This window comes from Tachypleus tridentatus, chromosome 8, assembly GCF_004210375.1.
Source record: "Tachypleus tridentatus isolate NWPU-2018 chromosome 8, ASM421037v1, whole genome shotgun sequence".
Taxonomy (NCBI): domain Eukaryota; kingdom Metazoa; phylum Arthropoda; class Merostomata; order Xiphosura; family Limulidae; genus Tachypleus; species Tachypleus tridentatus.
The window spans coordinates 102,308,484-102,324,872 of NC_134832.1; the positions used below are offsets into that span (position 1 = coordinate 102,308,484).

The 16,389-nt window shown below is 33.6% G+C and overlaps 1 protein-coding gene across 1 annotated transcript in view; it reads left to right on the plus strand.

Moving 5' to 3' along the window:
• Positions 1 to 4,972: 4,972 nt before the first annotated feature.
• Nep3 (M13 family metallopeptidase neprilysin 3) overlaps positions 4,973 to 16,389 on the plus strand; it is a 107,220-nt gene continuing 95,803 nt past the window's right edge. The window contains exons 1-2 of the mRNA XM_076450522.1: positions 4,973 to 5,129; positions 11,524 to 11,551. Of these exons, the coding sequence (XP_076306637.1) occupies positions 11,528 to 11,551 (24 nt within the window). The 5' untranslated portion in view covers positions 4,973 to 5,129; positions 11,524 to 11,527. The remainder of the gene's footprint in view (positions 5,130 to 11,523; positions 11,552 to 16,389) is intronic.

The following is a 16,389-nucleotide window of genomic DNA, read 5'->3' on the forward strand; positions in this document are numbered from 1 at the left end:
TGTAAGTGTGTGTTTTCTTACAACCTTTCAGTTCGTATGTACGTGTGTGTCTTCTTACAACCTTTCAGTTCGTATGTAAGTGTGTGTTTTCTTACAACCTTTCAGTTTGTATGTGTGTGTCTTCTTACGGTAAAGCCACATCGGGCAATCTAATGCGTCCACTGACGAGAATCAAACGCCTGATTCTAGCATTGTGAATTCGAAGGCTTACCCGTTTATTAATTATGATTGATAACACTGGGGAACACTTTTTCAGTAACTTTGAGTTGCATTGGATATTTTAACTGATTCTGAAGGAGTTTTAGGCGCTGATTTCAAATCTGAAATTAGTTTGTATGCAATTTGAGGTTAATGAAATTGTACAAATGTGAAGTTGCGTAAACCATGTATAAGCATTTTCACGTCCATATATATAGATAGCTTCGAATATTTTGATCATTCTTCTTTTGTTTCAGATCAAACATGGCTTCCAAAAATAGATATCATTGCAGAAACAAGCCTGATGACTTCTGCTACATATGTGGATGCTACACACTCAATCGTCAGAGACGTAACATATCCTCGTTCGTCAAGCGTGCCTACAAGGCATATTTTGAAGTTCATCTTGGTGATCAAGACAAGCAATGGGCTCCTCATGTTGTGTGCCACAATTGTGAGGAAATGCTTCGAGACTGGACCAAAGGAAAACGCAATGGTCTGCCTTTTGGTGTTCCAATGATTTGGCGCGAACCCACCAATCATGTAACTGACTGTTATTTCTGCATGGTAAACACAACGGGTGTTGAGAAGAAAAACCGACATAAGATTACGTATCCGAACATTCCCTCAGCTATTCGGCCTGCTCCGCACTCTGAAGAAGTTCCTGTTCCAGTTTTCAAAGGCTTTCCTTCATTGGACGATAAAGACATTGGACATGATACAAGCGAACAAGACAGTTGTGACAGTGAATTGTCAGAAAAGTGTACACAATCGGAGAACTGTTCTTCAGACACTGAACCTTTCCCCGTCCCCAAGCCTCTTCCCCAGGCTGAACTGAATGATTTAGTGCGGGATTTAGGTCTTTCAAAGAAAGCAGCAGTGAGCTTTTGGCATCAAGATTACAAGGCAGAAATTTTGTTGATTACTCTGTTAAAGTATCATATTTCAGAAAGCGTGACCAGCTTTTTGTGACCTTCTTTTCAGAAGACAGACAGTTTGTTTACTGCCATGACATCCAAGGGCTTCTCAAAGAACTGGGTGTACCTTACTATAGTCCTGCTGAATGGATACTCTTTTTAGACAGTTCAAAACGCAGTCTAAAGTGTGTTCTTTTACATAATGGGAATGTTTATGCAGCAGTACCTGTCGGTCACTCAGTGCATTTGCGGGAAGACTATGATGATATGAGAATGGTCATGGACTTATTAAAATATCATAAGCCCAATTGGATCATTTGTGTAGACTTAAAGATGGTCAACTTTCTTCTTGGACAACAGAAAGGTTTCACCAAGTTTCCATGTTTCCTCTGTATGTGGGACAGCCGAGCACGAGACAGACATTGGGTCCAGAAGGACTGGCCTATTCGTGACACCTTTGATGCAGGCATGCCAAATATCATACAAGACCCAATTGTAAGCAGAGATAAGATCACCTTTCCTCCTCTTCACACCAAATTAGGTTTGATGAAGCAATTTGTCAAGGCACTGGAAACCGAAGGTGAATGTTTCCAACACATCATCACAGCTTTACCAGGGTTATCATTTGAGAAGATCAAAGCAGGCGTGATTGATGGCCCACAGATTCGAACCCTAATTCGTGATGATCAGTTTGTTGCTAAGATGACCGCTTTAGAAAAGGCAGCATGGTTATCATTTGTGGCAGTCGTTCAGAACTTCCTTGGAAACAATAAGGCGGAGAACTACAGTGAACTTGTGAACAGAATGCTCCTAGCTTTTCGTGATCTCGGGTGCAACATGAGCATCAAGCTTCATTTTTTGAACAGCCACCTTGATAAGTTCCCTGACAACCTGGGGGCTGTGAGTGACGAACAAGGAGAACGATTCCACCAAGACCTAAAGGTCATGGAAGAACGCTACCAAGGGTGCTGGGACAAAAGTATGATGGCTGACTACTGCTGGAGCATTAAACGAGATTGTCCAGATGAAGTGTACAAACGCAAATTCCTACCTGAATAAAATACACAAACAAATTGATAAGCTATTCCTATAATTTCCTATAATAACGAAACATTAAAAAATATATAAAAATGTCAAATTGCATAAAATCTGTAGCTTGCAGACAAAAACCGACTTCAGATTTGAAATCAACAAACTCAAATTGACTATAGAAAGGTCTTTTTTTAAATGCAACAAAATGAGTGTTCCACAGTGTTATTTGTAAATGAAACATATATCTAATTCAGCTCTTTCCATACTATCTGAAAGAGTTAGTTGGTATAAAGGAAAACTTATTTGATTATCAAAAGGACAATATTTAAGAATCTTTCATTTTGATCATAGCATCCTTCAAATGTTGATAATAGTGATAGAAATATTCAGTAAATTACGTGCGTATGATTCCGTATCCATATTACTCGTTCATCAATATAACCGCCACCTGTTAGATATACTTATCTTCAGAGTTTTCGTTGACTCAGCGGTGACTGTGATCTTACAACGTTAATCATCGGGTTGCGATATTCACAATATGCGGATAACAAATAAACCATTCCGTGGCTTTGCGCTTAATAACAGATAAAGAAGCCTTGTTGTTGGGTGCTTCCTGCAAGCAAAGAACTTGTGCGAAAGTCCTATCTCATTTCTCTCATGTTGTACAAGGTATGTTGTTGATAAAAGGCATGAGTGAGGTTTAAAATCAAATAATTTATCTTCAGTAAATTATTCCGGTTTCAAACAGCACTTACCAATTTCAGTGTATTTTATATCACTGTATTATATTTTATTTTCTCTTACTGATATTAGATGAACAAGAACGTTAATAAATTAAGGGTAAATGTACAAAGATCTTAACTGGCGGCATTATTCTTGTCACTTCCCCCCTCAGAAGCTTGTTTTTGTTTTTCAATTTCGCCCAAAGCTACTCGAGGGCTATCTGCGCTAACCGTCCCTAATTTAGCAGTGTAAGACTAGAGGAAAGGCAGCTAGTCATCACCACCCACCGCCAACTCTTGGGCTACTCTTTTACCAACGAATAGTGGGATTGACCGTCACATTATAACGTCCCCACGGCTGAAAAGGCGAGCATGTTCGGTGCGACGGGGATGCGAATCCGCGACCCTCAGATTACGAGTCGCACTCCTTAACCCACCTGGCCATGCCGGGTTACCCTCAGAAGCACAGCTACACAATAAACCATGTTTTAATACCCCGTGATGGGTAAAGCACAAATAACTCATTGTGTAGCTTTATGGTTACACTGAAAACAAACTCTTTTACTGCACGGAATAATAGCTGTAATTTTCAAACTTAATATTTTCTTTAATTAATTAAAATTCGTTGTAAAATCATGACTATTAAACATTACTTGCGGAAAACTTCTAAATGGTTGTTTTAATGCTGCTAAAGGGTCTATGAATAGAATGTGTTTTAATCCGGAAGGGAAGTCATTATATAGACATTATTACGAATGTAGTAACCATGTTTGTTTTTACGTTTCAAATAATCATTTAATTTATCGTTGCAATAAATATACCTGTCGTTAGAAGTGAACTACGTGTTTATTTTGGTTTGGTTTTTGCATGCTTAACCATAGAGCGCTTGTTCCAAGTAAATTTATTACATGCTAACACTCTTTAAATCAGAACAAATGATTGTAACTTATTTTAGCCAGATGTAATATGTAATTTCGCCAAACAAATATGGAGAAGAATAGCTGGATTCCGTCTCTTTAGATAATTACTGACTGGATATTTTAAGTACATTCACAAGCTCATCAGTGAACGTATAGTACATTTAAGATTAATTGTAAAAAAACAAACAAACAAAGGTTACAAACCACAAACATTAATCAAAATCTACTCAGCTTGCACACGCCTCCTAATAGAGTAGGGGTGTTAAGTCCCCTTCAACATATCCACCAGAATTAAAAACAAGTTAGAACTTTAAAATAACAAAATTTTTAAATCAGCCGTAAGACTTTCAAAATTTAACCCCACTAGTTACTTACACAAATAATGCAATATACAAACAGTAAACGAAAACTAACACTCTTAGCTCTCAAACACTATAATAAAACAGAAAAAAAAAAACAACGTCCCTGATTACCGCCCTTCACACGGTGACAACCGCATCACACAAAACAACGTTTCCACACGAAGAATACTTAGCCATGATAAAACTTAAAAAAAAACAACAACAAGCAAAGTTCTTTTCATCTGTTTATGTTGTTTCATTTTCAGCCCTGGGAACAGTACAGGTAAATTATTCAACGCCACTGTGGAATTGGGTTTTCTCGGGGATCTCCAGTTCCCACCCACCTTAAATTTCCTGACACTCTTGTATTTATAGATTCCGGGCACTAGTCGACCCTGTCTATAGGGCGTTCATTGAGATATGTTCTGTCAGGTGTTGCCCTCTTACTTCTCGTCAATCTTATCGTTAACAGCGTTTGTTCTCTCTCTACCTTACTGACCATCGGACATCTGCCAAATCTTTCTACAAGAAAACTAATAAGTGTTCCTGAGCACTTCAGTTTAGAGAAGTATAAGATATTTCCTTTAGAAACTAAATACCTGCCACGGCTTCCCCCACCCCTCATAATTATAGAAATATCTTTGCTTTGCACTGTCAGTATGTGATATACTTCGGATTGCCTTTTTTATCTTTTCCCCATGATAGCTGAGAAGCATATATGAGGAATTATAATGCTAAAATTGAGTTTCGATACCCGCGTTAGATACAGCACAGGTAGTCAGCCCGTCTTATAGCTATGCAGTAAACAACACATTTTCACCTTCCGTAAAGGAAACCGCGCCATCTACAGGCTAGAATGTACGCGTTAGGAAAAAGATGGCGGTGAAATCATTGATCATCTGATGATTTAGAAGTATACAGGCCATATGAAATACACAATGAATCTTTTCTGTCATTAATCTACGTTGTTAGAGGGAACTTTGACTGTCAGCATATAAGGTGAGTTAAGTTTCACTCTCATAGTAAGGTAGAACTTTGAGTTTTACAAACTAAGTTAAACATAACTACAAAGAGTTGTTACATGGACCTCTTTTAGCACAAGAGTACGCGCGTGCTCCACCCTAGAAAACGCTACAGTATCAGCTGGCGGGCGACTGCAGTGACGCATCGATGTCTCGCTCTATAATCATGAACTGTTTAAAAAAATAACTGATAAATATTTCATTTGAAACGAAAAATAAAGGTTTGTTTTTGAAAGTCCAATAACAAGTAACCAATTAGTCTGTGAAAATGAAGATAATGGAAGCAAATTGTGCTGGGACTAATGTACTGTGATGCGTTCGTTGTCTTTGAGATCAATACTATTTTGCATTAAAAATTTGGTGTTTTCATCATAATGCGATTGAACAAGTCTGTCAAATAATTATGTTTTTTTGTGCACAATCGATTTGTAAACCAATTATGATTGCAATACTATTTGTTCTTGTTTTTGAATTAGCTGAACAATGATTTGTCTGACTGGAATTTAAGACTTGAAACTTCTCTGCACATCAATGTACTTCTGTGTCAAAACGGATATACAGGCGTTAGTTTGGTGTACTTCAGTTTTAAGAACTGATGACTGGAGGCAAACAAGAATACGTTATGCCAATCACACGATATTTCTCATGCCAAGTGCTGACGAGGTTTTTCGATCAATACCAGGACTCTTCAAACTAGCTGAAATACGACAGATATAGTAGTGATCTAAATCATTAATTTTTAATTAAGATCTGAGATCAAAGACTTATTTTGATTTATTACCTTAAACACAGTACAAAAAGATAAAAATCTAACAGGTGTTTAAATTTCTCCTTCAAGTGTTTTCTAAAGTATGAACTGTAATGGTTTATTTTTATCCCACTGCGCAATGTCACAAACTGTGTTTGTATATCTTTTTTGTTTTCTAGAGCAGTGAGAAACGAGAAACACTTGAAACTCAGCACATGTGTTTCTATATATTTCTACATGGCTGTCACAAAATTAGATTGAGTGTAAACATACTGATGTTTGAAGGACCGTACAGCTATACATAAAGGACTAACTCAAAATAATGTTGGATATAAACATGTACATGATTGAATGACCTTACAACCATAACATATTATAGGACCGCCAAAAATAAGGTTGGGTGTATGCATGGGGTTGATGGAAGAATCGCACATCTTACTATTTTACCTTATGGTAAATATATGCATAAACACATATGTCAAATAAATTAATGAAAAACGAGCATAGGTAACATTGTAACGAGCATAGGTAACATTGTAACGAGCATAGGTAACATTGTAACGAGCATAGGTAACATTGTGAGATGACTCGAAACAAAGGATATTTTATTTATTCTTAACTAATTGTGCAATCGTATACATGAGAATCATGTCAGGTGTTCAATATCTCCATATCAATAACAGACTCTACGTATGATATGACAATATAAACAGCAGCCCAAAGCATATCTTCAGTGACTGCATCACAAAAAGTTTAATATGATTTCTTGTGTAAATGAACAATTGTAATAATCTTCGTAATTAAAGGAAGAATTCTGAAATAAAACTCGTAATTTTAAGTAAGCTCCTCATGACTTCACGTAATAGACATATAGACTTTTTAGAACACCTATTGTTTCTTTTCCATAAATAGATTTCCCACATTTTTATAAGCTTATACCCACATATTATACGTATATCCCCAAGCGTATTCCGTGCCAGCCCTGTATGTGTATATGTACGTGTGAATATATGCATATTTGTAAAAGCAGTCTGATTTCGAATTCAGTGTACATGTTTTCCGCAATGTTATCTACCAAATTTCTATGAGCTGTATCTGAACAGTATTTCTACTCTAATGTTGAATATTCCAATTCTTATAATACATTCACATGTTTAGTGTTAGAATTTTATCTGAAAACTATAGTTCCTGTGACTTAGTGAAAAAATAAATTTTATAAGCTTTACAGCCATCGAGAAAACAATATTAACTTGCACTTAAAATCAAATATTTATTTAAGTTGGATAATAAACTATTTCTGTTTGAAATGTTATGTCCAATATATAATAAATATTTATTATATACATTTATTATATATAAGAAACAACTAAATCCAATCTATGTATAAACTTTCAGTGGTATCAAAATATAGGTCAAAATGACTTCAAAAAGACACGTAAGTTTGCATTGCCTAATAGTTTCTCTTACTGTTCTAGTTTTTAAAATTTTCAACTTCTTGCGTCTCCAGAACACAGATATGCATGTATATATTCTAACATTAGTATATATTTATTAAGTGAAACATTTATCCAATTTTCTAGAACGCTATGTTTATATTATTTTTTTAAATATTACCGAGAAATTGAAAATTTATATTAATTAATTACTTGTTTGTTTGTTTTTTGTTAAACACAGAGCTACTCAATAGTTTATACTATGCTCATCTCGGGTATCGAAACTCGGTTTTAACATTAAAGCCCACAGACTTTTCGCTGGGAAAGGAAATATAATTAATGAAACTTAATGTTTTATAAAAATATTAATGTTGTATAAAATATATACAATGTTATAAATTATGTATTAATAAATCATATAAAATATTAATGTTTTATAATAATACCTAAATGAACGTAAAACCGAATTTGTCTCTTTGAATTGACGAACTAAAGGAAGCACTTCTATAAATTTGATTGTAAATTAATAATAATTTAAATGTTATAATAGCATAACATTCCCACAGGCAAAATAGATAATATGTTTTAGAGAACGAACACACAAAGGCAACTAGAAGAAATCAATTTCAATATCTGTCTGGACCATTTTTATAAGCCAAATTGCATAGAAAGAAACCAAACAAGTTTATTTTTGATATCTGTATTACTAAAGTTGGCAGAAAAATATGATATCTTTGTATAATATGTTCTTCCTCTCTTTCAAGCTTGACGTCAAGCCTAAAATTAAATTTAGTTTAAAACTAATACCCTTTAAATTCGCGACATGGTCAAGGAGCGCATTGACTATATTACACTTAACTACAGTGTTAAACTTTTTAACTACAATTCAAATACATCAAATAAAGCTCCTTTGATCGCACTTGAGAATAAAAAGAAATGCGTAATGAAATAAAAAAATACTTAAAAACTTGTTCACATCTAAATAAAACATTACTGGTTAAGATATGAAAAAGTGTTTTTTAAACATATTTTAATACAGTACCTTTTACGATAAAAATAATTAAACAGCCCTTTAACTTTAATGAAAACTGACAGTACGAAATTAGGCATAATAAATTAAGTAAATCATGGCTTATATTACTTAACAATCTTCTCTGATTTTTGTCAGGCAAACTCATACACATAAACCATCATAAACTTAACTACTCCACAATTCTCTGTTTAAATTGGAGGACATCTTCACGTGGGTGAGGATCATACATTATACCAAGAGGGATGGGTTTTCCATGTCCAAACACAAACATGTTCAGAAAATGGTCTTCAGGTCTTTGTTCTGATGCTCATTCTACTGACATTACAGAGACAAAGTGTTTATTATAGTTGGTCCTGTTGGAATTAACAAACTTTAAAAGGCTGTACTTGTGAGTCATTATTACCCATTCTGCTAAATCATCAGACCAGGATGCTAAGATTAGATGTATGTCTCTTTACCCCGCCTAACACTTTTCACAGCTCGCCAAACAGATGGCTGCTGAGCATAACACCCTGATAGATGTTAATTTCTTCCAGTGCTCTAAACCATACTCTCTTGTTTTTTGCCAACACATCACTGGTGGACTGTACTAATTTATCAAATAATGGATAAGTTTCAGCCTATTTTGTAAGATAATCAATCACGATGTGTATGTATTCATGACCTCCTACACTCTCCCAGAGTATACCACTGTTAACCAGGGATGTTCTTTGCAGAAAAGACCCAACAATTCTGTATTGGAACTTACTCAATCTTAGTAAGGCCCGGCATGGCCAGGTGGGTTAAGGCGTTCGACTCGTAATCCGAGGATCGCGGGCTCGAATCCTCGTCATACCAAACATGCTCGCTCTTTCAGCCGTGGGGGCGTTATAATGTTACGATAAATCCCACTATTCGTTGGGAAAAGAGAAGCCCAAGAGTTGGCGGTGGGTGGTGATGACTAGCTGCCTTTCTTCTAGTCTCACACTGCTAAATTAGGGACGGCTAGCGCAGATAGCCCTCGAGTAGCTTTGGGCGAAATTCAAAAACAACAAAACAAACAGTCTTGGTAAGTTCTTTCTTTTGAGAAGCATACACCATACAGTATTCATACTGTCGCTGAACATCTTTATTCGAGTACAGCCGAAAGAACCACCATCAAATGTTAGCTCAAGTGTGGGTAATACCTTTATGCCATGCAGTCTTTGTGTTGCACTGATTCCAAATAATTTTTTGCTGTAAAGTTCTATGAACTACTAGATGCAGCACCATCAGAGAACTACTTCTCATTGGTTTATAGCTGAGGCACATAAACCATTGCTGCACTTGTAACTGATTATATATGTTCCAAAATTTACTTTTGGCCACAATAGCCCTCTATGTTAGTGCTTCGCCTCTATGAAGAGCAAAGAACAACTACATTAACGTCTCAGGTGTTACTTTCAATATCCAGTAACGAATGCAATCTTCTTCTTTATAGCTTATATTTCCTGTGTAAGAAAATACAACTTTTAGACTACTTTTGACTGATGGAATGTTGTTAAATCTCAATCACAGCTCATGTATACTAAATTTTGGCCACATTCAAACACTTAGAAGTGATATTACACTTGCCAATTGTTCGTATTCTGTACGTTTTTTGTCAGAAATACGAAATAAAAATTTGGTCTGAATACAAGTGTAAAATACATTAACTGTTAAACGTCATTTATAGAAGTTTGACAAACATCATTCTCTGTACGACTGAAATATAATGATCAAATTATTTATAGTAATTGGTTAAAACTTATGGGATTTGTAATGTACAATGAATGTTGAAATTGATTATTTTCATTACGGTTGTGGTTACTAAAACGGGATATCAAGTAATTTACACACCGAAAAACCACTCCATGGAATTCTTAAACCATTCAAAGTATTGGTTACGATATAGTATGCACACGTACATTAATAATATACTAAAAGGTTTGCTAACGTTTCCGATGTAACAATTTCAAAATTTCTAAAACAGCAACCTGGTCATTACGTGAGCGAGACTAGCACTCAGACTAATCGAACTTATTTGTTTGTTTAACGTTAAGCACAAAAGCAACACAATGGGCTGTACCACTAGGGTTGGGGGCTCAGACTATCGATAAAAGATTTCCCCTGCTTATTTGACTGGTCTTTGAGAGTCTGCTTTCGATGTTCTGATAAATATACAGGGGTATAATATAAATGGTGACATATTATGCACGTACTTAAATATATTTTCAATCTAATTCAACCCAACAGGTGACACTACATATCGATGGATAAGCACACAACTGTTTCTAAAGGTAAAGTATATGCTTTATACAGGTATAATAAAAAAAGTAAACAGACAAGAGTATTAAAAATATAAATTTTAAAATGAAGTAGGTTACAAAACTAATTAAAGAAGAATTAAAACCACAATCACAAATTCATGAAATATAATCCTCAATTTGGCAGTTTTATGTATTTACCTGTTAGTCAAAGTAAAGACTGAAAGTTGTATACATTTGTTATTGTAGTTTTAATTCTTCTAAAAGTTATACTTATCAGAAATACGGCTGTACTAAAAGCTTATAGATGTTGTGATCCATATACCTAAACGAAGCAGTCTAACTTTGCCGAACAAAGTAGGTATTGAAAATCATTTTAAACCCTATCCAACTAGTATTCATTTTACTTGTTTTTGTACTATTTTAATTGCAGCATTTATTATGTTTTGGATACACGTTACAGCAATTCTATGATTAACCAACAATTCGAACTTTGCTTTAAATTGTTAATTTTTTAAAGTATTTTATTTTTCACTGCTTAAAAATGGTTCTATGTCTGGAAAAACAAATATTGAAAATAATCCCTACTTTCTGTTGACTTCTTTTTCTATTTATTGTCGTAAATATTTGCCAGAATAATGTATAATTCTCTTACCAGTGACTTTTGTACTAACTTTTCCATTGATGCTAGTATATAAAGTTAGCTGTTTCCTATATTTATCTTTGCCTTAAAATAAGGAATAAACTATATACAAGAATGTATATGAAGTCGTTTCCATACTTACTATTACAAGAGTAGAAAACGTACTTACACATTTGTTGACATACCCATGTATAGATGGTTTTAACTAAGAGTTACAGGATTTATAATTTCTCTTCTTTCATTTTTACAGGATCATGTATGGAATTCAACTGACTCCTGTGAGTACTGAATAATAGAAAAACTTATATATTTATTTTTATGTTAAAATTTTTAAAAACTTCATTCTCTCATAAAGGACTTGATTATATACCACATTTATTGATATGTATATATGTATTTAATTAAAAATCAGTAACACATATTTTTGAAGAATTGAGTTGAAGGTATATAATTAGCCTACCCATACAGTAGAGTTGGCAGAAGTCATGCTTTATTCGTTGTATCTTACGTGTTGCCTTTTTCTCTTACCAAAAGGTATTGAATTTGATTTATCACATGTGGTCTAAAGTTTGTTATACAACCACAATTTACTCTTACCTCTTCTTTTTTCATGATTAAACAGGGCTGCTTCCAGCAAGGTCACTATTGTGTGTATTTACAACATTTGGATAATTAATAATAATATTTGTGGCTGTGGAATGAACAATAGCTTGACATTAACAATGCCAGTTAAATGTTGACAAAATTCAATAGATATATTCTCCACCAATAAACCTATTTTAATATCTTGATTGCTTAAGAGTTTCAATTTGATATACCAGTTTGAAGATGTTACTGTTCTCAAGAACTTTTCCATCTTTTTTATTATTAAAAGAATGTTTTCAGTTATATGGATAGTGATGGTTCTTCAAATAGAAAATTTCTAACATATCATAGTGTAAAATAACATCAAAACAAGACCGTGGAACTTACTCCAGCCAAGTTAGAAATATGGAGTGACATTAATTTGACTATATTTGCTGGACCAGTCTTTTAGTTACATCTGGGATTTTGCCACAATTTGGAATGATGTTACTACTCTTACGTTTCTAAGCAGTTCTAAATACCTACATCACATAAAATAGCAGCTTTGTATCTGTTTTAAATTAAGAGGAATATTAGGCCAAAATATGGTAAAACATTTATTTTACTTCTGTTTGTTAAAGTGGCAAGACATGCAGTAAACAAAGGACCAACACAAATGTTGAAATATATCAATTTAAAACAGGGAATATTTAACATCTGTAGTATACATATTATAATTTTATGAACATTGCTTGTCAGTTTTAATATGAATTGCTCTCTGCAGCAATAATTTAAGTGTGATGACTAATGGAACTGGGAGAAGGGCAATGAGTGATATCAAGGTATGAAATGATGGTTGAAGATGCTCCATCTCTTGACTCCAACTTTTGGTAGAAGGTTGTTTCTAGTTAATTTCAAAATAGATTCTATATTTAAATGTATTAAATCTTTTGTAAATTAAGTAAAAAATGAGATTTCAAAAAGGACTAAGAATTATTATCATCATTTGTTTTATGGCTCTTGTGAAATATCAAAATTAAAATGCTTAAATGTATTAAGACAGTGTATTCCAGTTTTAATCGAGATAAAAATAAAGTTTCTTCATTTAAGATAATACTTTTACTAAATCAACAAAATATGTAACAAAAATCTAACAATGTTTTTGAAAATACATTTACCAATTTTATACATAAAACATTATTGCACATAACCTAGTAGGATTCATAAATGTACAAGAACTATCAGCTTTCATGTGCAAAATGTTTTGGTATATAAACTACTGTTTGATGAATTACAAAATGTACATCTCCCTAACACCTATAAAGTACAAGTTAAAAGAAACTTTGCAAAAACAAAGCAAACAAGATTGTATGGATGGCATTTGCATCATCCCTACATAACATAATAACACAGGCAAACATTGTAGTAGAATGTTATTAGACAAAACTTGGTAAGTGAAACTCAACTGTTATTGAATAGTGATATATATATTGCTATATGTTAATTCTGTTTTGTGCCGTTATGTAGGAATGATATAAATACTATCCATGCTATCTGTGTTGCTTTATTTTTAGAAGATTAATATGAACCATCCCAACATTTACTCCCTTTTATAAAAATTTTTCTTTGCTTGCTTTTAATGCTTTGTTTCAATAGACATAGGAATATTATACTCATAACCAAGTTTTAAATACAATGAGGTTCCAACTATAATATTGACTGTTTACCTATTATTGGTTGGTAATTCTTGTTTTGTCCTGTACTTAAGTTTTTTAAAGAAACACCAAATTTCTGTAAGAAAGCTAATTTCAAGGAGTAATGATAGCATTGTTTAGGCTAGAATCATGACTTTTTAAAAATTACTACTAGTTATTAATAATACTTATAAAAGCAGATACTTCATATGAAACTATGTCACCTCGGTAAAATTGGTTGTCACCATTGTATTGGTTTTTGAGTTATCACCTAATTGAAAAGATGCAGAAGAAAAAAAGAATAGGAAATTCAATCTTTTTGCTATGATGTTCACAAACATCCTCAGAACTTGTGACTCAGTCATTACATAAATATTATTATAAAAGGAAATGCTGTTTAGTGTTGTAAAGTTCTGATGACCAGTTGAAGAGATATTAAAGATACTTTGTCAATGAGCAGTTTAAGCCATCCTTATACAGGCAGTGCTTCTGCCTACCTATTAGAGATAAATAAAAGAAAGGTTTATTTTTCACACAGTACAACATAAAGTCCTATTAGTTATTTACATCCAACTAGTTTTAATAATACAGTTACCATCATTAAGGTGTTTTCTTCCTTTTGTTTATTTTCATACTACAGATAGCTTGTTGTCCTTTATTGCCACTTGCTTTTCTGTGTCACTAACTAACAGCTCCATTCTTGATAATCTGCTATAAGTGGTCTAGATTAGAATCCTGGACTTTTCAACAAGTTGACATTCTGTTGGTTATTTCTTCCCTAATTTTATGAAGTTGGTTATTTTCTAAATGATATACTTCCATAGTTGATCACTGTAGGTAACCTTTGGCCTGGATCACCAGTCCTTCTGTAATGTGTAAGATACACCAGAGACTATGTTCAATACAACATATGGTCCTTTATAACACCTATCTAATTTTGTGGTTCATAATATTTTGCAGTGAAGATTATACAACCATATCATCTCACCTAAATGAATTCCAGTTCATTAATTAAATGAAAATTGAACAGTTATATCACTTCACTATACTATCATAAGGTAGAGGAAATGCCTTTGTCGTTGTCTTTGTGGTTCCAGGGATCTGGCACATTTGTGCAAGCAAGACTAATTTAAAGTAAAGCTCCTTAAGCACTAAATATCTTGAAATATGTTGCTCACAAGTTTCCTTATCAGATCTTCTGGTTTCTGGTGAGGAACATCATATGTTTCTAGCTATTCTGTGAAATATTCCATTACAATCAAGACTTTTTTTTACTTTCACTGTTACTGTCTGAGAGAGGACCAAGTAGATTGATAAAAACTCTCTTAAGTAGTTCTCCAACACAATACTGCTTTAACTTCATGTGTTATATCTTTAGTGGACCTTTTCACTAACAGCAAAGTTCACACATTTTACATCAATCCTCAACAGATCCCTGAGACCCAACTCAGCAGAAGAGTCCTTACACTGTTTACAATGTCTTAATACTTCTGTGTCCACATAGTGCTCAATCCATCTTTATCTTCAGGCTTTATGAAATTATTGTTTGCTACTAATGTTTTTATACATTCTTCTTGATTAACTGTGTAACTTGTTTCAACTCATAGATCTTGTCTGAGCATCTTTAGTTGAGTGTTGGAACACATTATTTCTTTATCATCACTTGTGGTTGTCCAATCTTAGACTATTCTGATGTACTTTAGGATGGTCATCTTTGTTGCCGTATGCTTCCATCTTTTTACAGAGTTTGTACTCTTCATTAAAGTATAATCTTCTGAAAAGTGCACAAGGGTTTCAATGATTCTGTCCATAGCTGTGCACAATGTTAAAGCTTGTACTATTGAAGCATTAGGAAACATCTCCCTATTTATTTGGCTTTCTGAATTGCAAAACACACAAGCAACATCAGTGCTGCACAAACTGTCCAAAGTGTAAATTTTTGTCCTTATAGGTAAAGATAGAAATGCCTTAGAACTCAAACACAGTACTTAGCAGTTCTTTACAATTCATGCAACATCTCTTTTTTGCAGCATTCCTTGTCTCTCTATTATAGACAATCACATTTTCTTCTCGATGCTGTACTTCATAACACTGTTCTAACTACAAAATTATTGGTATCTGCAGATAATATGAATTGTTTTTAATAGATGAATATGTTAATACTGGAGCAGTGGTTAATTCTTTCTTCATTTTGCTGAATGCTTGTTCACAGTCAACAATAAAACAATATATAATAATTTTGTAAAATAATTTTGTAGAGGATGATTTATTTCAGGAAATGATTTCACAAAACAGTAATAGTCCAAAAATCTTCTTACCACACATAAATTCTCTAGTATAGGACAATTTTTGACATATTAATTCTATAAGCATGTTTCTTCTCTTAGCTACATGTCTCAGAAAACTCGCCCATTGATGTAACAATTCACACTTCTAGGGAGTCAACTTGAGAGTTCCTTTTTCCAACCAATTCAGAACTTTCCTTAGTCAAATGCATTTTGGTCTTCCTATGTGTAATTATGCCATCCAAATAGTTGAGGCTAATATTTTAGCAAGAGCACACTCCAGCAGTAATTGAAATGTAGTTCACCCATTAATCTAAACAGTAACACAAAAATTAATACAATATATTTCCTATGACTGAGGATGTTTTCTTTCAACTAGTTTTGTCAATTTGCACATTTTTTTATCCAGTAGTAAAAACCATTTTGATTCCAATAAGACATCTAAAGTAGAGTCAATCCTTAGCAGTAAGAAGACATCATTCTTTGTGACTTCATTCGCTTTCTAGTATTCCATACAAAGCCTCTTGGTTCACCCTTCTTCATCATAAGTACAACAGTGATGCTCATGAACTC